The 21333-nt window shown below is 49.6% G+C and overlaps 1 protein-coding gene across 3 annotated transcripts in view; it reads left to right on the top strand.

Annotated features, from left to right (window-relative positions):
- Positions 1 to 21333, top strand: part of LGR6 (leucine rich repeat containing G protein-coupled receptor 6) — a 123175-nt gene that overhangs the window by 67959 nt on the left and 33883 nt on the right. For 2 of the 3 annotated variants that reach the window (XM_007988947.3, XM_037985743.2), the window contains 2 exons: positions 11555 to 11770; positions 16022 to 16093. The exons of the other annotated variant lie outside the window; for it this stretch is intronic. In XM_007988947.3, the coding sequence (XP_007987138.3) occupies positions 11555 to 11770; positions 16022 to 16093 (288 nt within the window). The remainder of the gene's footprint in view (positions 1 to 11554; positions 11771 to 16021; positions 16094 to 21333) is intronic. 3 annotated transcript variants of the gene reach the window in all.

Below are 21333 nucleotides of genomic sequence, written 5' to 3'. Positions count from 1 at the left end.
AGGGTGGGTAATTATTTTTATATATTGCTACTGAATAAAATACAAGGAATAGCTTGGAGGAATGCTCAGGTATCATCCTTTGATGTATAGAAAGGAAGCACTTTCTCTGCCCCCCCGGGGTTCTTGCACACCCATCAATTCTCCTGACAGATGGAGGGAAAGGGGAGTTGAGGCATTAGCATAGCCTGGAGAACCAGTTGGAATTGCCTTCATTTTAATATCCCACCTTTGATCTATTGAGAGGCTGACAGTGAGGGGAAGGATCTTATTAGATGGCATAAATCAGAGCTGATGAAATCACTTTCCTCCAACAAACTTTTTCCCTGAGTGGGGAGAGGAAGAGAAAAGTGCTGCTCTAGCTCCCACCTGCCCTTCTCCCCTCAATTGTAAGTGGGCATGGAAAGGTTAATTCGAGGCTCCATCCACCATCACCCCCACCCCACCCCTGCAGGAAAGTGGAGTTCTCACTCCAGCTTCTGGTGGCTCAGTTGGCCTCCTCTGCTCCCTATGCTGTCTGTCACCATGGGACTACCCCACCAGAAGTGCCCAGGCTCCGACTCCCGAGAGTTGTCACTTTTGGACTCTTCATGGCTTGTGTGCTCTGTGAGGGCCTGGTGATGGGTTCCAGATGGGGAGAGGCACTGCTGGGATGCAAGGGATGAGCCCCAAGTGTTGGATGCTGCCAAGGAATGGTTCTCAGAGATGAGGGTCTTCAAAGTTCCTCAACCAGTGCCCCGGGAAGTGTCTCTGGGGGTCCCCCTTGGCACTGTGTGTGGGGGTGGGCAGGAATTGATGAACACCTTCTTCTCCCAAGAGGACAAGGGTAGGAGAGAGGTGAACACTGAACTCGAAGAACACTGGACTCAAAACCAATGCCTTCTCTGGCTTTGCCATCTCTTTACTCTGTGACCTTGGACAAATCACTTGGTCCTTCAGAGTCCCCTTTCCTCCCTGGTTAAGTGGGGTCCCTGTCAGCTCTCACTTCCACTGCTGTGGTCTCCCCAGCAAGCAATCCTCTGAACAATGCTGAAAGTGTCCATAACTAGATCGATAAAAAACACAGACTGCATATCCATGGTGGGCAAGTTCCAGGGAAAGAGAGGACACAGCCCGTGTCTTCAGGGGTCTTCCCATATAATGGGGGAGAAAAGTGACCAAAGTGGGCACTTGGGTAAAGTTGTTCAAAGCTCCGAAGTTGGTCTTTTACTGTCTCCCACCTCTGTTGACCATCTTTCCCAGCTCCTCATCTCTCTGGCCCAAAGCTCCCTGTGTTCCAAGTCTGTGTCTCATTTCTAGAAGCTTCTCTCAAAAAGCTGTTATCCACTAAAAGTCTACCTAATAATACTTGCCAGATTAAAAAAAATAATAATAACGGGAAGCTTCTACACTCTAAAAAAAGAATATTATCCAAATGGTAGAATTTGGTCATTTTGAGATGCCTGGGGAGTCGGGGAGTGGGGGTTGGCTACTCTGTGCCTCTGCACAACACCACATGCTTGTAAGTTGGCCTGCTTGGGGACACGGGGACATAGCACAGAAGAATTTGTCCAAAGAAGGTACAGACTCTCAGAAGGACAGAGCCACAGGGACTCTTGAAGCAAACCCCTCCTTAAGCAGGTGAAGACACTGATCCTGGAGAGAGGAAAGGGACTCGTCTGAAATCATAGTGCCCTCTGTATCAGCAGGAACAAGACCTTTGCCAGCCTTCACACCCCCATTCCCACCCCACCAGAGTGGTCTTTCTCAACCCAGACTTCCAATGCCTACAATTTAAAGTTCAGATCCATAAAGCCCCCAAGGACCCACACGTTCACTTCCCTTCTACCTTTCCCATCTGCCCTGAGCCCTCACTCCCTGCGTCACCCAGGACCCTCTGCTCTCAGCACAGATGAGTTGTTCTCCTCTCCCATGTTGTTCTTTGGTCAGTACCTCTGCACACACCCTTCTTTGCCAGAAATGCTCATTACCCTCATCCACTTGGTGAAAATTCAGTTATTCCTCAAGACTCAACACAAATGTCCCATCTTTACCCTTTCTAGGAAGTTTGTCCTTCCTCCCTGGCTGAAGGTTCCACACCCTTCAATTCGTTTCCTCAACTCTTGGTGTACACCATTTTCAGACACAGACTCTCTTTTCCTCTCTCTCTGTCTAACACACGCACGCGCGCACACACACACACAATCACAATCACAATTGGTTATTTGTTCATCTTCATTGCCAGACTATGAGTTCCTTGAGGGCAGGAACCAAATTCATTCATCTCTGTATCCTTCCTGTCTTGTGTGGAGCCTGGCTAATTTCTTAGAACTGTACCATCCAGTATGGTAGCCACTTGTGGCATGTGTCAATTAAAACAAAATAAGATTTAAAATGTGGTTCCTCAGTCATGCTGGCCACACTTCAAGAGCTCAATAGCCACAGGGAGGATACTGAATATGTCTCTCACTGCAGAAAGCTCTATTGAACAGTGTTGTCTTAGAGAACACCAGAGGCATACAACACCCAAGATGGAGGGATGATGGATCTGGGGAGTCCTTAGCTTCCCAGACTATATGTAGGTCAATCCCTGGCATCTGCTTGAAGGGGAGCTTCCTGTAACTGGCTCTGGAGTCCAGTCATATGGGTTCTGGGCTTGGTGACTACTTCTAGTGCAGACACACTGCTTAGTCCCTTTGGCTGCAGCCCCAGTTTTCAGCCCCCTAAAGGCCTTGGCTAGGACTGAACTACTTAACGGAGAAGGCTTCTTTTCATTACATGGGACAGGCCTTTCAGGACAAGCTCTGATGTTCAAGTCTTGATAAGGAGAAGTCATATCAATAAGCCTGAATTGAGTGATAGCTTTGGAGTCAGACCAGTGGCTTCATTCCTCTGAGCCTCCTTTTCTGCATGCAAGATGGGAAGCATAAAGTTCCTACTCCACTGGGCTAGGGTGAAGATTAAATATGATAATATATGTAAATGCTGAGCACACCTGGCAATTAGCTCCTCAATATAAAAGTTAAGGTTTTTATATTGTTTTATCAAGCAGCAAAGTAAATAGTGTAAGAGGTTCTCTGGAAAGGGACTATGTGTTATTCAAGTTTGAACACTAGAACTGAGCACAAGGCTGGCATAATAGTAGGCACTCAATGAATGTTTATTGGATTTAATCCAATCCTATTGAATTGAAGACAAAAGGAATGATACCATCTGTAATGAGAGGCGTTTCAGGCAGTCTGATGGGTAGTGAGGGAGGGATGGGGGGGCAGTAGAGCTTTATGGAAGCCCTCATGAGACCATAAAGGGCCTTCACAGAACGCAGGCTGTGTTCTCCAGGAGAGGGACTGGGAGGGGTGTCAGTCCGCAGGAAGGCAGAGGCTCATGAGCACCCATGCCTGAGTTGGTGGAGTCTGTGGGTGCAGATTCTGCGTGTTCCCCAGTTGAGCAAGCCTTCCTGCCAAGCAGGGCCAGGACATGCCATGGGCAGGGGGCCCCACCACCCCATCGGGGCCCTGTAGCCCTCCGTGCAGAGGCTGGCACCTGGCACTGCCGGCTGGTGATGGTGTGGGAGGCTGGGCCCTGCCGCCTATGGAAGGCCCGAGGGCATCTCCTCACTGCTCGGCAGGTGCCAGCCTGCTCCCTGCTGGAATCCTTGCCTTCCCTGGCAGGCTCTCGGTCAGGGCTGTTGGTCCCTCCAGGCAATCAACGGCTCCCACATGGAATATGTTCCCCGCAGAATAACCATTTCCATAGTGGCTGCTTTTTTTTTTTTTTTTTTTTTTAAACTTTCAGTATCCTCCCCTTTCCAACCTCCATTCTCTACTCCAACCAGCGACTGAGATGTCTCCCTCCCCACCCACATCTTTTCTCTATTCTCTCCCTTCCCATGTTCAACCGAAAGTCAGCTATGTAGCCAAGTAGAGGTCAGGGGTTCAGAGATGAAAACCAGCCCTGGGGTTGGCCAGGGGCAAACAATCAGTAATCCTGTGTCAAATGAACTGTCTTTGCCCTCAAGGTATCTCACCTCCCAGCCTCTTTCTTCCTCTCACTGGCACGGTTAGGAAATGAGAACAGGAGAAGGCCTAGCCCACGCTTTTGAGGATTTTTTAGTTTGGGAGCAGAGCTGACCTCATGGGCCTGTGACCTGTGTGGTTGCCAGGGCCCTGATAGCAGAAGGGACCTGCAACTGGTTTAGTGCTCTATTGCCATCTTGAAGTTTTTTGTTTGTTTGTTTTGGAAATAGGATCTCGCTTTGTTGTCCAGGCTGGGGTGAAGTGGCGTGAACACAGCTCACTGCAGCCTCGACTTCTGGGATCAAACGATCCTCCTGCCTCAGCCTCCTGAGTAGCTGGGACTACAGGAGCATGCCACCATGCCTGGCTAACTTTTAAATTTTTTCTAGAGAGGGTGTCTTGTTATTTTGTCCAGGCTGGTCTCAAATACCTGAGCTCAAGCAATCCTCCCGCCTGGGCCTCCCAAAGTGCTGGGATTACAGACGTGAGCCACTGTGCCCGGCTGAGATTTTTAGTAATTTTAGAACACAGGCTTTTCATTCTCATTATGTAGCCAGTCCTATTCAGGAAGGTCTTAGTGATGGGCAGCTTCAAGGAGAGAGGGAGGCAGCCAGGCTGGCTTGGGAGTTTGAGCAGAGAAGTCCACTAAATTCAGCAACCTGAGTTTGTAAGTCACTGTAAGAAAGCTGGCTAGAGGCTCCCCTTCTCTGAGTGTGCAGTATCTGAAACAGAACCTTGGCCCTCCTTTCCCACTCTGCAAAACCCTGATGGGCTGGCTGGTCCTAGGACTGGCTGGAGATACTTTCTTAGGATGAGACCACGTCATGGAAGAGACTCTGGAGGCACCATCTTCCTCTTCTTGAATGAGAAGTGGAATTCCTTCCTGGATGTGCCCCAGCCCTGTGGAGCCTCCTTCATTCAGGCCCACCTTATCTCATGAATTCTGGGTTTCAGTCTCTCTCTGCTCCTAAAGCCCTCTGTCCTACGACTGCTGTGTCTTCTCATGTAATGTGTCTCAGAGCTAGGGAGGGGACCCAAGTCGTGGCTGACCTGAATGGAACAGAAGAGGAGGACACTTGCCGTCTTCCTCCTGCTTTCCTCTTCGTCTGCCTTAGGGCACACTGACCTTTGAATTTAAAGTCAGCCTGCGCTCAGGGAGCAGGTACTGTGGCAAGGCCCTGAGCGTGGAGCTTGACATGCGTGCTTGTTTTTAAATGAATACTTGATGATGTCCATGGCCCACTCAGACCCCTGAATCTGTCCCCTTTATCTTGTATTTGACTAAAATCTGGTAGGATATAAGATGGATTAGAGAAATAAATCCCAGAGAGGGTCCATTAGATTGATTTAGTCCTCTGTGGCCTGTAAGGGCCCCTGTTTTCCAAAGGAGATATGCTTCTTGCATATCAATATCTTGCACAGAGAGGGGTGAGTCTCTCTGTCATTCCTTCGTTTTGGGGGAACCGGACTGGTAGAGTGAAGCTCTGAGTTGTTTTTTTGTTTTGTTTTGTTTTGTTTTTTGAGACAGAGTTTTGCTCTTGTTGCCCAGGCTGGAGCGCAATGGCACAATCTCAGCTCACCACAACTTCTGCCTCCAGGGTTCGAGTGATTTTCCTATCTCAGCCTCCCAGGTAGCTGGGATTATAGGCGTGCACCACTATGACCGTCTAATTTTGTTATTTTAGTAGAGATAGGGTTTCCCTAGGTTGGTCAGGATGGTCTCGAACTCCCGACCTCAGGTGGTCTGCCCACCTCAGCCTCCCAAAGTGCTGGGATTACAGGCGTGAGCCACCGCACCCAGCAAAGCTCTGAGTTTGAGTCCCAGCCCTACCTCTGCCTTTGGGCATTTCTCTTTATCTCTCTGGGCTTCAGGCTCCTCATATGAGACGAGTGAGGTGGGAAGGCTCCTTCAGGCTCTGATATAGTGTGATTCTTAGTGTACACTATTGTCCTGGGTCGCTATCAGGGGGTCACTTCTTGCTGTCTAACCTAAAGCTCTTCTGCTACGCTTGCTCCCTGTTAGGTCCTCATCTCATTTCAGTCAATTCGGACCAGGACCCTATGTCCCCAGCGAAGGGTCCCCAGCGAAGGGTCCCCTTCCCTCCTTCCCTCCTTCCCTCCTTCCCTCCTTCCCTCCTTCCCTCCCTGGGGGAGTATGAGAAGCAGTTTGGCCCTTGACAGGTTAAGCTGTTTCCCCAGAGCCTAAGCAAGCCCAAACTGGCCTGTGAGGTCCCTGCTAATCTGCCCCATTACTGCAGGTAAGAATTATAATCAGAAATCACTTGAAGGGCCCAGGTCCACGTGGGAGAATGAGAGGCGCTGTTGGGGGTTGTTGATTCTGTTCCAGAGCTTAATTGGTATAATTGCTCTCTTCTGCCTGCCAAGCCAGAGTCCATCAGGATTGGCTCTCCCACCTTCTACGGGGAGCTGCTTAAAAAGGTCTTTTAGTCTCAAGTGGAGGATTCTACTGGCCGCTCAGGGACTCCTTCAGCAATCCAATACCCCTCTCCTGGCTGCCAGATGGCAGGGGAGCCTAGGACCCACCTACCCTAGAGGACTAGAGATCCCAAGGGAGCCTGAACCCTGACTCGAAAGGGTGGGGGATTTCTCAAGAGAGCACCTTATCCTACCGGGAGCTGGTTGGAGAGATAGTAGGAGGGATTGCTCTATAGCCAAGTGTCGACCCTTAGGTGTCCCAAGAGTCAGAGGTTGCTGGGGGGAGGGAGGGGGCGTCCAATAAGAAAAGAAAGGGGAGGCTGGGTGCGGTGGCTCACACCTGTAATCCCAGCACTTTGGGAGGCTGAGGCAGGTGGATAACCTGAGATCAGGAGTTCAAGACCAGCCCGGCCAACATGGTGAAACCCTGTCTCTACAAAAATACAAAAAAGTAGCTGGGCATGGTGGCGTGCGCCTGCAATCCCAGCTACTCGAGAGGCTGAGGCAGGAGAATCGCTTGATCCTGGGAAGCAGAGGTTGCGGCGAGCTGAGATTGCACCATGGCACTCCAGCCTGGGCAATAAGAGTGAAACTCTGTCTCAAAAAAAAAAAAAAAAAAAAAAGAGAGAGAGGGAGGGGAGAGAGGAGAAAGTTTAATAGAAGCCAATACTGCGCCTGTCTCCTGCTGCCTCCTCCACTCCCCTCTGTGCTTCATGGAGTCTCCCTCTAAGAGGGTGTTTGTCCTCACAGTCTCTTGGGTGGGCAGGTCATCAAACAATACAGCTGAGGAAAGCAACACAAAAGGTTGAAGGAGGGGATTTGTGGCTACATCTGTGTGATGGCAAAGCCCACACCTTCCACATCACAGGAGCCCCCTGGGTCAGAGCTGCCAGATAAAATACAAATGTTGCATGGGACTTACTCAAACTTATACTTGCTTATCTGAAATTCAGATTTAACTGGGCATTGTCCCAAATATTACACGGGACATATTTATGCTAAGAATTGTTATTTATCTGAAATTCAAATTTAAATGGGCAGCGTGTTATTTTATTTGCTATATCTGGCAGTGCTACCCTGGGCCCATGCCCCACCCCCAAGCCCACCTGGCCTGAGTGTAAATGCCCCGACTCTCTGCTCACCCCAAACACAAACATAGGCCTGGCCAATTTCTTCCATGTGCTCACTCCACCTTCTTCATTTGCCAGTTTGCTTCCCTTTCTCCTTTGGTGTGTCCCAGTTCCCAAGTATCAGGAGCAGGGCTGCAAACACCTCCCCTCTCCAGCCCTCGGCTACTCCACCGTGCCCCTTCAGGATACCATGAGCCAAGACAGAAGACGGATTCTCCCTGACAGAGCAGAAAGAGGCCTGAAGGCTCAGCCCACCCAGACCTTCCCTAAGAGACTGAGAAAGTGAGGCCCTGTTTTTGTTTTTTTTTTTTTTGAGACGGAGTCTCGCTCTGTCGCCCAGGCTGGAGTGCAGTGGTGAGGCCCTGTTTTAAGCCACTGCCATGCTTGGCCCAGCCTCGCAAAAGGGCCCTTCCCAAGCTCTCCTGCCTATGGGTTACACAAAATGCAGGAGATGGACTAACCAGGACTGTAGGTTACATGTATGAGTGTGCACATGCATGTGGCTGGCAAATGTGTGTACTCACACATAGGCACATGCATAGCAAAGGCCACTTCCAAGTGCCCCCTAAGATCACAGAATAAGTTTTCCCCTTGCCCTGCCCTGACTCACTTCCTGCCTGCCTCCTAGCACCTCCTTACGGTACGTGGCCATCTTCTTGGCTCAGCCACAGTCTCTGCCCTGATATCCCAGGCTGTCCTAGGTGAACAGGTTCTTACCTCCCCTCATGCACCTCAATGCCAACACTACATAATGGTGAGGCACATGAATTTTGACGTTAGACAACTTGGGTTCAGATTTAAGCCCTGCAGTTTACTAGCTGTGGGGCCTTGGGGGGCTTAATCTCTCTGTAAAATGGGGCTAATCAGAGCTACCTCAATTTCATTTTTGAGAAGATATAGGACACAGTACCTGGTATCGTATACCTGGCATATGACAAAGACTCAATAAATGGAGACAGTGATTAATATTGGTGTTGTGTCATGGTTGTCACTGTAGGGATGTTCTCTGCCCTGAGCTTTGGAGAAGGGGGTACTGCCCCCCTTAGGGAGTGAGGCTTCCTGGGTCTGTTAATTTACCCATTAGGGAGGCAGTAGCAGAGAGCAAGGCCCGGATCTGCGAGAAGTGTCTGGCCCTAGCCCCTCCCTGGCCCCACATCCAATGGGTTGCTGGGCCTTATCAATTTGACCTCTTTTTTATTTTTTTGAGATGGAGTTTCGCTCTTGTCACCCAGGCTGAAGTGCAATGGTGCGATCTCGGCTCACTGCAACCTCCACCTCCCAGGTTCAAGCAATTCTCCTGCCTCAGCCTCTTGAGTAGCTGAGATTACAGGCATGTGCAACCATGCCCAGCTAATTTTGTATTTGTAGTAGAGACGGGGTTTCCCTACATTGGTCAGGCTGGTCTTGAACTCCCGACCTCAGGTGATCCGCTCACCTCAGCCTCCCAAAGTGCTGGGATTACAAGCGTGAGCCACTGAGCCCGGCTATCAATTTGACCTCTTAAGGATATCCGAAATCTGTGTTCCCTTCCCCCATCCACACTGGACCTGCATTCTCTTCCCTTGAGGCCCCCATTCATGACACCCCTTTCCATCTCTCCTTGTTGAAATCCTATTCTCCCTTAAGAAGGCCATCTCAAATGTGACTTTTTCTGTGTGGTCCTAAGCAGGACTCAGGGCTTAGGGATCTGTCTGTGGTCTCTGGAAAATCTGGGACTATGATGCTGCTCCCATGGAAAGGGCCATCCCAGGGTCAGGAGGAGAGTCTGAGCATCTGCTGGTTGGGCATCTGCAGATGAGAGCCCTCACCACAATGGAATGGGGTGTCAAAGCAGAACAGCCTGGATCCCTGACCATCCCTGGTAAGGGGGGCTGTCCAGGTCTCCTCTAGCTTACTGGTATGCTTGGTCAGGCCATCAGTTTGAGGCTTGGAAGCAGAGAATTTAGAGGGCATTTATTCACTCATTTATTTATTGCCCATTTATTTAAAAACATTGAGTGCCATCTGCAAACTAGGCATTGTGCTGGGTGCTGGGCATTCACACCTGAACGTAGTGCCTGCTATGGTCATTTATGCAGGAGGTTGAGGTACAGCCCTCATCTTCTGGAGTAATTGATGATCAAATCCAAGAACAAGGGCTCCCAGGACCAGCTGAGCACTAATCACAGCAGGAAATGGCTTTCTACATCCTCATTCAGTCTTCCTGTCTTCTCCAGCAATCCAAGGTCATTAGATGGGAGCATAAGATCTAGAAAACCTAGCTCAGTGCTTTAAAAACATTAATATGCTGATGAATCAATGAATCACCTGGGAGTCAGGTTAAAATCCAGGTTCTGATTGAGTAAGTCTGGGGTGCGGCCTAAAATTCTGCATTTCTAACAAGCTTCCAGGTGATGCTGGGGCTGATGGTCCGTGGGAGTCCACATTTGCATGAAGTTCCCCAGGGTGGTTCAGCCACAGACCATGAAGGCTGTGATGGCCACCACTGGAGAACCATGTCCAAGGTGTCAGGCCTTGCCAGCAGAGGGCACTCACTGAAGGGCTTTTGGTCCCATCATGTCAGGTTTGATGTGGGTGGGAAGTCTTTCCTAACTACAGCTTTCGAAGAATGTCCTGGTGAATGCACGTTCACACCCAAGTCTGCAGTGTTGGCCCATCCACCCATGGTCCCCTTGCTGGTGAGCTAGGGAGTATTTCCCAATGGTGCTTGAGGTCTTCACAGAGAGAGCACTGGTAAGATGCTTAGGGAAAAGACAGAAGCACTACTGGACCTTCTACAAGGGGGCTTGTGCTGTTGGGATGAAAGATCACCCCATCCCACCCTACTGATCACATCACTTCTCCTTTAGGTTCAGGATTATGGGGCTGTAGGGCCTTTGTGGATAAGGCTGGGGTTTCCATGGCTTCAATGCCATATGGCTATGTGGGAGGACCATGGCTCAGGGCCAAGCCTCGCTTCAACACAGGAAAGTCCAGCAATAGATCCATGGTACAGGTCAGTTTGTCCAGTCCCTGTGAGACCATCAGCTTAGGGCAGTAAGAATTCAGCCCAAGTCCCAACCTGGGGCTCAGAGACAGTAGCATATTGATAAAGGCTATCATGGCCTGGGCACATCTGTAAAAAGCTAAGGTTGATAATCTCCTTGTTTTGCTGGGCTGCTAAGATCTTCTAGGGCTCCCGTCAGTGATCCTCGTATCACCCTAGAATCTCTGGTTATGCAAAAACAGGATCGCCCACCATCTGTTCACCTGTTCTGAGAGGCAGCTAATCAAGAACTTCAACTGTGGCATGCAGGACACTCCCAGAGGTCATCGACTGAGCAAGAAGCCCCAGGACTTTAGCAGGAGCTCCTTGCCCCTGGGCCCTTGAAGGGGCAAGGAACAGGTGGTGCTAGGGATGGGTGACAGGGAAGGGCTTACACTTTTGGGGAGGCATTTTTCTTTGGGTTGGTTCAGAGGGAGGACATTTCCCTCTGCCAATGCTGAGAACGTCTCCATTATATGATCTTGGACTATCACAGAAGAGTTAGGAAGGTCGAGGTCACACTCAGGGAGCTAGGGTACTATGGCATAGGTTTGGAAACCCAGGAGTATGGATGTGAAGGAAAATACTGGCTATTCACAAACAGGCTATGGGTTCAGCCTTGGGTCTGAGAGGAAGAAGGAGGATCATTCGTGGAAACATATGGCATAGAGGATCAAGAACTATTGGCCGGTGGGAGGTGGAGGTTGCAGTGAGCCAAGATCCTGCCACTGCACTCCAACCTGGGCAACAGAGTGAGACTCTATCTCCTCCCCCACAAAAAACCAAAAACTATGGGTTGGAATGGAGCCAAATATGGGAACTCGAAGAGGTGGGATACAGGATATATGTCACAACTTTAGTCCCAGGGAACCTCAAAGGCCCTTTTGAGGGCCTGGCTGGCCCAGTCTAGCCCCAAAGCTTGGTCTGCATCTTGCCCTGGATTGACCCCTCTCCATCCTCTCTTCCACCAGGCGCCTAGATGCCAACCTCATCTCCCTGGTCCCGGAGAGGAGCTTTGAGGGGCTGTCCTCCCTCCGCCACCTCTGGCTGGACGACAATGCACTCACGGAGATCCCTGTCAGGGCCCTCAACAACCTCCCTGCCCTGCAGGCCATGACCCTGGCCCTCAACCGCATCAGCCACATCCCCGACTACGCCTTCCAGAATCTCACCAGCCTTGTGGTGCTGTGAGTGCTGCTCTGTTCCCCATCCCCAGTGGGGTTCTGCTGGGGGCTGGGGGCTGCATGTTTACCTGAGTTGGATTGGAGTCTGGCTAGCTTTGCTCTTCTTTGCATGTTGCTAAACCTTCTGGTCTCCCTTTGGAAAAGCATGAGGATGACCATTCCCTGTTGATCCCATAGGGTTATCATGAGGTCGAATGACATGAGAACTTGAAAAGTGCTCTGAGAGTCACTAAAGGGCCAGGGTATTATAAACAGAAAATAGGAATTAAGCTATTATTTTCTTGCCATGCACATATAATAACTATACCATGATAACTGAAATATAAGTCAAGAATTTCTTAAGTAATTTCTACCATATTTGACAATTAGATGATGCAGTCATATGCTTTGGCACAGGGATGGGATAAATTCATCTCATTTCCCAGGCCTTAAGAAGCAGAGAAAAGCCATCACTTATAATTAGACAGCAAAACCCCATCACCGTAATTACCTGAGAGATATCATCCCTGGCAGGAACTGGGGACTGGGGTTAACTCTGCCTTCCTAGTGGGAACTTTAGAGGGCAAATTAGCTCCCAGCTAATTGCTATGAATGATTGGTAAGTTCATAGGGTAATTACTAAAAGGGCTTGGAGGTCATGTATAATTGCTTTGGGTTACACACTAATTGCTGCAGGAACATGGCTTAGGAACATGCGTGTTAGTGACTCTACTGAATGGTAACATTCCTCCCGCCCCCTACTTTTGAAGATCTGGCGTGATTTTCTAAGCGAGGGAATGGATGATACCTAGTTCCATTTGAGAGATGAAAGGCAGGCACCAATTTGTTTGTCTAATTCTCTGTCCTGGGAAGCTGGAGAACCAAGATGAATATCCTTGTGGACTATATTCTTCTGTTAGGATGCCACACCCTCCCTTCTTCTGGGAGTCACAGAGTGGGGAGTATTTATAGAGGGTAAACAGAACAAGGTGATTGGTTCTAACTTTGGTGATATCCCCGTGACATTGTGAGGGGGTGGGGTCAGGCCTCTGTGAGTGGTAAGATTACTAGAGAAATAAGAACTTCATGGTTGGCCCCAGATGGATGAGCAGGAGCAGGCATTTATTGAGCGCCCATGTGGTATACTGAAAACTCAAAAAACTATGAGATATAGCCACTGCCCTTGAGGGGCTTTCGGTCCAGTTGAAAGAGCAGAATAAATACGGGGAAAAAATAATGAATGATGCAGTGTCACTTATGCTAACGCAGTCAGATGGTAAGTTCAGACTCATAGCAGCATAGGTATGGTGGGAAGGCTGAGGTGGAGGGGAGGGAGGCTTCCTGGGGGAGGTGGGGTGGGACCTGGGCCTGGAAAGATGGTGAAATGAAGAGAATGAGGACATTCCAAGTAGATAGCAATAAAGACACGGAGGGGAGAGTAAGTGTGTTTGACTGCCAGTAACCACGCCAGTCTGGCTGGAGCAGAAGGTCCCCATGCAGAGCTCAAGAGAAGAAGCTGGAAAGGTGCATGTTGGGACTTGCAATGTCAGAACAGAGACCTTGGCTTCTATCTGCCCGTGTGGGTGGGGGAAGCTTGAAGGTTTTCAGGCAAGGGTTAAAATGGAGTATTTTAGGAAGATTAATTTGAAGGCTGGATTGGAACCGAGGCAGACTGGAGACAGGAAGGTCAGTTCAGAGGTTCTTGGTATCAGTCAAAGTCCAGTCAGTTTAAGGAGGTGGTAGAAGGGATGGAAGGGACGACATGACTGTGAGGGCTGTTTTGAAGGAAGAATTGACCTGATTGAGAGATTTTCAGAGGGTAGAAGACCAAGAAGGTGGCGGGTCATGGATGACTCCAAGGTTTGGGTGGGAGCCAAGGAATTGGCCTGTAAGTTGGGCCTGTTATAGATCTAGGGGGTATTGAGGGGGAGGTCCACTGAGGACAAAGAGGGACAAGGGACTAAGGAAAGAAAACCTACTGGTGTGGGAGCAAAGCTGATAGAGAAAAACTGGTCCCTTTGCATGGGGAGAGGCTAGAAACATTACCCCTTCGTCCTTCACCTGCCTCCAACTCATGGGATGGAGGAGAGAGGCTTTTAGCAGAGGGTGACTTGTGAAGTGGACAGGAAGCTGGGGAATGCTGTCCAGGGACTACAGGATGAGCTGTAGCTGTAGGAAGGCTCAGGAGGAAGAAAAGGAAGACTGGATATGATGGGAAGCAAGAAAGGTATTTGGTTAAAATCAAGGATTGTACAGGGGCCTGGCTGCAGGTGTGAGCAGGCAAGCAGGGTAGAAGAGAAGGGGCTTCTTTTCAACCCAACCCTGAACTTTCATCATCCGGGTTGCTCTGCCACATGTGGAACCCCCCCTCACCACTGCTCTGGCACCAACAGGACCCCTAGGTAGCACTTAGTTGGACAGCAGTGGTATCATGTGTGTAATGTTGTCTCTTTATCTGGGCTATAAGCCTCAACACCTCCCCCAGGCTGGGCCATTTGGGGTGCCCAAGACACCAGGGTTGAATGAGTGGTTTAGGGGAGGAAGTTGGAGGGAGGAGCTGGATGTTTAGCTGAGATGGTTTGGACCTGAGATACTGGGGGAGGCAGAAGAGGGTGGAAAATGGAGATGGAAGTTCAACAGGAGGCAAGAAGAATGATAGAGTTTGATGACAATTGGTTTATAGGTGAGAAAGAAATGGGAAAAATTAAGGGGAGATCACTCCCAGAAGGCGGTGTTTTCCCTTTTGGATGAGAAGCTCCCTGGGGACAGGAGTCTGTCTCCTGAAACGGAACCTCATGGAGCAGGTGGGTAAGGATAGGGAAGACAGACAGAAGCTTTAAATCCCCAGGCTCACAGGAGTCTGGTCCTTACCCATCTATGCTGGATGAGGCCTGCCCATTGCCTTTATATTTAAACAACATCTTGGAGGCCAGCCTGATTTTCTTCCCTTGTCAGTGATTTCCTTCTTCTGCCTGAAGATGTTTTTAAATTCTTGAATTTAATAGTTTAACTAGGATATGTCACAATATAGAATAGTCAGTATTTAATTATCCTGTAACAATATATGCTTTTGAGCTGCAGATTCCATTCTTTCGTCATCTTAGAGATTTTTTGGTATTATGTCTTTGAATACATCTTCAGTCTCATTTTTGGATTCTTTGCTCCAGAAACATCAATTATGCTTGTGTTAAATCACCTTTATGTCTTCAGCATTTAGTTTTTGTTTTAACATTTTTGTCTCATTCAACCATAGTCATCATGATTATCTCAAGTTTTCTCTCTGACACTAATTCAATTTTTAGCAGTGTCTGCACTGTCCCTTGCTTTACATTTATTGACTAGTTTTTTTTAGTGATGTAGTGTTGGGCCTCAATTTATTTCCTTAATCTACTGTGTCATTTTTCCTTTCACTTAAGAACATTTGTCTTTGAAATAATGTTTTATTGGATTGTTTTGTAGCAGAAGGCTACTGTGATAAATTTCTTTGTGCTCCTTGTCCATTAGTTATCTTTTCTTCTAGGCTTGAAACTTTGCCTGCCTTTTGCATCCTCTTTCTTCTTGCTCTCAGTTTCCCTGTTGTATGTTTTCATAATTTCCATGCAATGTTATTTTTTTCTGGCTTATGCTTGGATAGCTCTGTCCAGTTGTTCAAGCTGCATCACCTTCGGTCCCCCTTTGCCTGGAATGCCCTTCCCTCTGCTTGTTCAGTTCACCTGTTCTTCAAGGCCCTGCTCTGGATCACCACCTCTATAAAGCCTGCCTTGATTCCTCTGGCCTCACCAATCTGCCTGTTCTCTGAGTGTATCTGTAGCTCTCTCCAATTGTAACAGAAAGCTTTGCCTTTAATTATATGTTGTCTGCAGTGGTTTGCTGTTGGCTCCCGTAAGTATGTCTGGCCACTGAGTCAGGCAGACTGGGTCCTGGGGAGCCCAGCCATAGAAGAAGCCTCAGACTTGAGCCCCTCTGACATCAGAACTGTCTCCTAGAGCTTAGGGGAAACTTGCTTTAACCTTGGCCTAAGGCTTTCCTCTCCCTTTTTCCTTTAATAGGAAATCAAAATGGGGTAGCCTATGGTCAATCTAGCCTTGGAGATTGTGGCTTCAGAAGTCAGTCTTGGCCAGTGAGTTTGTTCCTAGAAGCAAAGGGATGGATCATTAGGGTCATTCTGTCCATGCTTCTGCCTCCACTTTCCCACTCATGCCACTGTGTGCTCTTCCATTCCCTGGCCCCAGTGCTGTCGGCACCCATTCTGATGCATCTTTCCTTCCTGTGCAGGCATTTGCATAACAACCGCATCCAGCATCTGGGGACCCACAGCTTCGAGGGGCTGCACAATCTGGAGACACTGTGAGTTTTGAGGTCTTGGTCAAACTCTGTCCTGCCTGGTGATGAAAGCCTGGAGTCCTGGAGTGGAGGGAGCACACAGAGGGAAGAGCCAGCAGGCCTAGGTGCTGGGGTCTGGCTCCGGGCTTATTCACCCACATGCCCCTCCCTGGCACTTTCTCTGGAATATCACTGAGAATGAATTTCTTCCTCCTTCAGGTGGTCAGAATGTGCCCTCTGGGAGTTCAGAACAGCCCAGGGAGTAGGAACCTGGGATCTCCCTGTGGGCAGAGACCACCAAAATAATGAAAATTCTGGACAGAAATGGGGATTGTAAGAAGCTCGAGGAATTAGAATATGAAGCCTGGGGAATACAAGGCATGGGGGTAGGGCTGGGGCTGACTTGATGGCAGTTTTGACATCTGTGTAAGGGTGGCTGCTGACGGAAGGGAGAGTAATACCACAGAGTAATGCTGGGATTGTTTGCCAATTGATCTAACTAGCTAAATGATTAACGGGGAGATGGCCCATTCAGCGCTCCAGCCTGACTATAAAAAGCACCCAAGCTGTTGACTCTCAAAAAGCCATATTATTCACACATCATCATCCTGGAATTCAGTTAAGGTCAGAATGCACCCAAACCCTCCCATCATTTCCTCTGGAGTCCTGCCAGCCCCCGCACAGTGGGCTGAGTGGGCCTCACTTGAGCAAACAACTGGCTGGGCTCTCTAAGTGTGGCCGTCTCTGCCAGCTGGGGTCCCTCAGCTCCCATGAGGGAGCTGGCTACCACAGCCACCTGGTACAAGCCTGGGAGAGGGGCGATGGGGAAAGAAGGACCCCCAGGTCACCAAGTGTGAGCCACTAAGGTTGGGGTAGAGCTCATGGTGTCGGGGGGATGGCCACAGTTTCTCTTGCCCCCCACTTGCTCCACCTCGCTCTACATAACCAACCCCCCTTATTCTCCACCCCCACCGACATACCCCAGGACATCACTCCTGAGGTCAGGGGTTTTCAAGAATCCAAAGCAGCAGAGGAGAAAATGCTGAGTCAAGCTGTGACCTGGGGAGCAATGTATTGGGGAAAACCATTTAGCAAAACCTATCCCAGGAGGCCTGGGCTGACAGCATTTGTGGTGGTGCAGGGAAAAGTAATAGGGATGCTGAGACCCAAGCTCCACTCTTTTTTCCTGTGGGCACAAGACCCAGGAGTGTGGCTGCTTTCTTGGGCTCAGCCTGAAGCAGGAGAAACGGCAGAGCCAGCCCAGCTTTGCCGGCATGCTCACCCTCCTGAAGACTGAGGACCGAGGTGTGGGGGACATGCCCCAGCCTGGAGGCAGGGTGATCGGAACCTCTCCCTGCCACTGTGCGTGACTTGGGCTACATGTTCCTCCCTCTCTAGCTGTCACAGACAGCTGGGCAGTTAAGTCTGGACAGTCTAGCCCACTCAATCAACATCTGAGAAAATTGATGTCCAGGGAGGTGTCATGGCCTGCCCAGAGTTACTCCCTCAGTTAGAGACAGAGCAGATCTAGGGTGTGTTAATGAGAAAACATACATGAAAGTCCCTAGGGTAGAGCCTGCTGTCCTATTTTGTCTGGGTCAAATGTGAGCTGTGTGAGCCTGCTATGTGCCAGCTGTTTGGGTGAATCCTGGATGTAAGAGATGGTCATTACCCTGCAAAAGCCTGTGCCCCCACACCACCCTCCCTCAGGAGATATAAGAGCTTTTAGGGCAGTGTTTGGAGTTGCCATGGATGAGCAGGGCAGGAGGGAGTCCAATGCCATGGGCCCTGGAGTGTGGGCGCTGTTAGCGCTGCTGGGAAATCAGTTGGGGAGGGGATACGTATACTGGCTGTGTGTTGGCACCTCTAAAAAGCCAACTAGCAGCTGTTTCTTCACTTTTGGGGCACACTGCCTAATTCTTTCTCAATTAGCCACTGGATTGCTGCGCAGGGCATTTGGCTCAGCTGCTGCTGGCTGAATTACAGAGCAATCCTGCCGCTAAGCGCCCACTGTACCTTTCATCTACGGGAGCACTTGATTCCATCACACAAAGCCCAGGGCCTGCACCCACTTTACCAATGGGAAAGCTAAGGCTAGGAACCTGGTGGCAAAGCCCTTGGCATCAGACAGCCTGGGGTACAATGCCAGTTCTACCAGCTGTGTGACCTTGGTCAAACCATTTGCCTCTGTGAGTCTCCGTTTTCTAATCTGAAACATAATGCCAGTAATACACTAATCTTACAGGGTTGGCCTGTGGATTAAGTGAGATGATGTGTGTAAAATTCTTACAGACCCTGATAAGCTGTATAGGAACCTGCCCTACACTCCTTTCTCCTTTCCCATCCCCTCCTCTGAGGGCCTCCATCTCAACAATACCCCTTTCTTCCTGCCCTTGAGGGGGTGAGTTCTTCTTCCAACTTTTGATCTCCAATTAAAAAGGGGAAAAGTGTGTTCTTTATCCTCTGTTCCCCAGAGCTTTTGCTGGGGAGCCTGCAGGGGCAGCCAGATGTGGCAGGGGGAGGAGTAGATGGGAGAATAAAAGGAGAAAGAAATGATAGTCAAACCTTTTAATTGTTGCATAATTGGCACGCTTTGCAGCCTCAGTTATTACTCTGGAGCTTTTCATGTGAGCTTCTCACTGGAAGGGTATTTCTCCCTCAGGCCCCGTAAATCTCTGCCACTTAGACTTCTCTCATCTCCGGCAGCAGAGGGAAGATCAAACCCCTGCGGCCCAAGCTGCGGTTTGGCTGGAGCTGTGGTTTGGCTCCTCTGCAGACTCCTCTAAGTGGGGAAAGCAGCCCCCAGCCATACCACCTGGGAAGGAGGGGCCAGGTGCGGGCATGCACACGCGTGGCCACACAGGCATCTGGAACTGCACAGCCAATCATGTGCACATGCAACACATGTGCCACAGGTTGCAAGCCCTACATGATCCTCACTCCACATAGGCAGCCCCACCCCACAACCCAGCACAGCACAGAAATGCCCATCACAAATGCACCTGCAGCAACATGGCCTCTGTTATGGCCTCAGCTCTGGAGACCAGGCTGTTTGGCTTCCAACCCTGGCTTTGCCTCTGCAAGCTGGGTCAGCCAGAGGAAGTAACTCCACCTCCGTGAGCCTCACTTCCTTCATCTACACATGGGCTGCCTCAGAGATGGGGGAAAGTGGGAGAGACATACACCATGCTCTCTTTTACTCAAAAAGGGCCAGCAAATTCAAGTGATTTGGGCAGGGTTCAGGGGATGGGCACTGTTAAGACCTGTCTCTTGCTTAGCAGAACAAATCAGGCCGACTTCACCCGCCCCACCCCCTTCCTGCAGAAACCTTGCTGTCCTCTGGAGAAGTCTGACCTCGTAGGAAGGAAGCTCCTAGGACATTTCTCCTGATGTAGTCATCCTCATTCCAGACTTTGCCAAGAAACCTCAGCCAGAAGCAGACAGGTCATGCTCCATCCTGCATCCACAACTCCTTTCTACTTCCACAATGAGGATGATGCCAACTTGCTGGGAAATTGAGAATCAGAGGTAGTCTAGCCCCCAGACTGTGAAGTAGTATTTCCACTTACCAGATCAGACCAAATGTAGGTATTTGGGGGTGAGTTGCCCATGTCTCTATAGTTTGTAAGTGATAGTAAACCACTAGAAACCATACCTCTTGTTTCGTAACACGTTGCTTCATTTAGCACGAGGTTCCGTCAAGGTCAGCTGTATCGTAGGACTTCCCAAGTATCTAGACTGAGAGATAAGAGAGCATGCTGAAGAACATTTTTAGGAAGGTTTACCCGGGAGGTCTCAGGACCTGAAACCCTAGGTCAGTGTTTGGAAATGTGTGCCTGGAGGCCATGAGGAGCTAGTCTAGCCTGACAGCTAATCTTTAAAAATCTTTGCAAGAAAAGAAAAGGTCTAGCAAACCCAATTGCATCCTAAAGGGCCCACCCTCATGCTCTAGATCTGGGAACTTGATGGCTGAATCTCAGCTAGAACCCAGGAGGGGACAGGGCCCAGGATGGACCCGGGGACAACAGTGTCTCACCTCTCTTGGGCCTGGATGATGCTCCCTGGGCCTTGTTATAACCTCATTGAACAAATTAGACCCAACTGGAGCCCTGTGCTGGCTGGACACTTCCCTTTGGAGGAGAGCCTGGGGCCATAGTGAGAACAGAAATCTGGCCCCAGCTGTCTCTCTAAATCAGGACCGGCATTCAACAGGGGCCTGGGTTGGGAAGAGAGCAAAGAAGAAATGTATTGAATTCTGCCTTATAATACAAAATTGTACCTTCCACATCAAATCTCCTCTGGTGACGGATGCTCTGGTGATCTGTTTCCACAGAACATTTTTACTTCAACGGTGACTGTAGCTAGAAAATGTTCCTTTCTCTGTGTGTCTTTGAAACTGCTAATGCCAACAGGAAACTGGCTCTGACTTGGTTCTGAGAGTGTCTGGCCTACGCCTCACTCCTGGCCCTGATGTCAACCTTTGGCCAGGGACAAGAAACAAGGTGGACTTCCACCGAGGTCCTCCCAGGGCTCGGTGATCTTCCCGGGGTAGAATGATGATTCAACTTGACTCAGCAGACCTAGATTCAAATCCTGGCTCTGCCACCAGCATGTGACAGGTATAAGTCACCTGACTTCTCAAGAGCCTCGGTTTCCACAAATAGAAAATGGGGATAATAGTTTTCAATTGAGAAGATTGTTGGCAAGGATCGCATTAAATGAGATGACTTCACATGGTGCCTGGAACATTATAGGTGCTTGATTTATGTTGGCTTCCCTTCCTGTCTTCCCATTTAATGTTGGACAGAATGTGTCCTAAGGTGGCTGGAAGGATGTTACCCAGAAGTGTCATTTCACAGTGGTCCATGCTGTGTCTCATCTCCTCTGTAGGATGGATGGGAATTTCCAGGCAGTCAAGGCATAGCTACTGTGTTAATTTCCTGTGGCTGCCATAACAAATTACCACAAATTTGTGGCTTAAGAAAACAGCAATGGCCGGGCGCGGTGGCTCATGCCTGTAATCCCAGCACTTTGGGAGGCCAAGGCGGGCGGATCACGAGGTCAGGAGATCGAGACCATCCTGGCTAACAGGGTGAAACCCTGTCTCTACTAAAAATACAAAAAAGCTGGGCGTGGTGGCGGGCACCTGTAGTCTCAGCTACTTGGGAGGCTGAGGCAGGAGAATGGCATGAACCCGGAAGGCGGAGCTTGCAGTGAGCTGAGATTGCACCACTGCACTCCAGCCTGGGCGACACAGCGAGACT

Source organism: Chlorocebus sabaeus, chromosome 25 (genome assembly GCF_047675955.1).
Source record: "Chlorocebus sabaeus isolate Y175 chromosome 25, mChlSab1.0.hap1, whole genome shotgun sequence".
NCBI classification, from domain to species: domain Eukaryota; kingdom Metazoa; phylum Chordata; class Mammalia; order Primates; family Cercopithecidae; genus Chlorocebus; species Chlorocebus sabaeus.
Note: the sequence above shows the minus strand (reverse complement) of the source record. Positions and strands in the feature narration are given on the sequence as shown.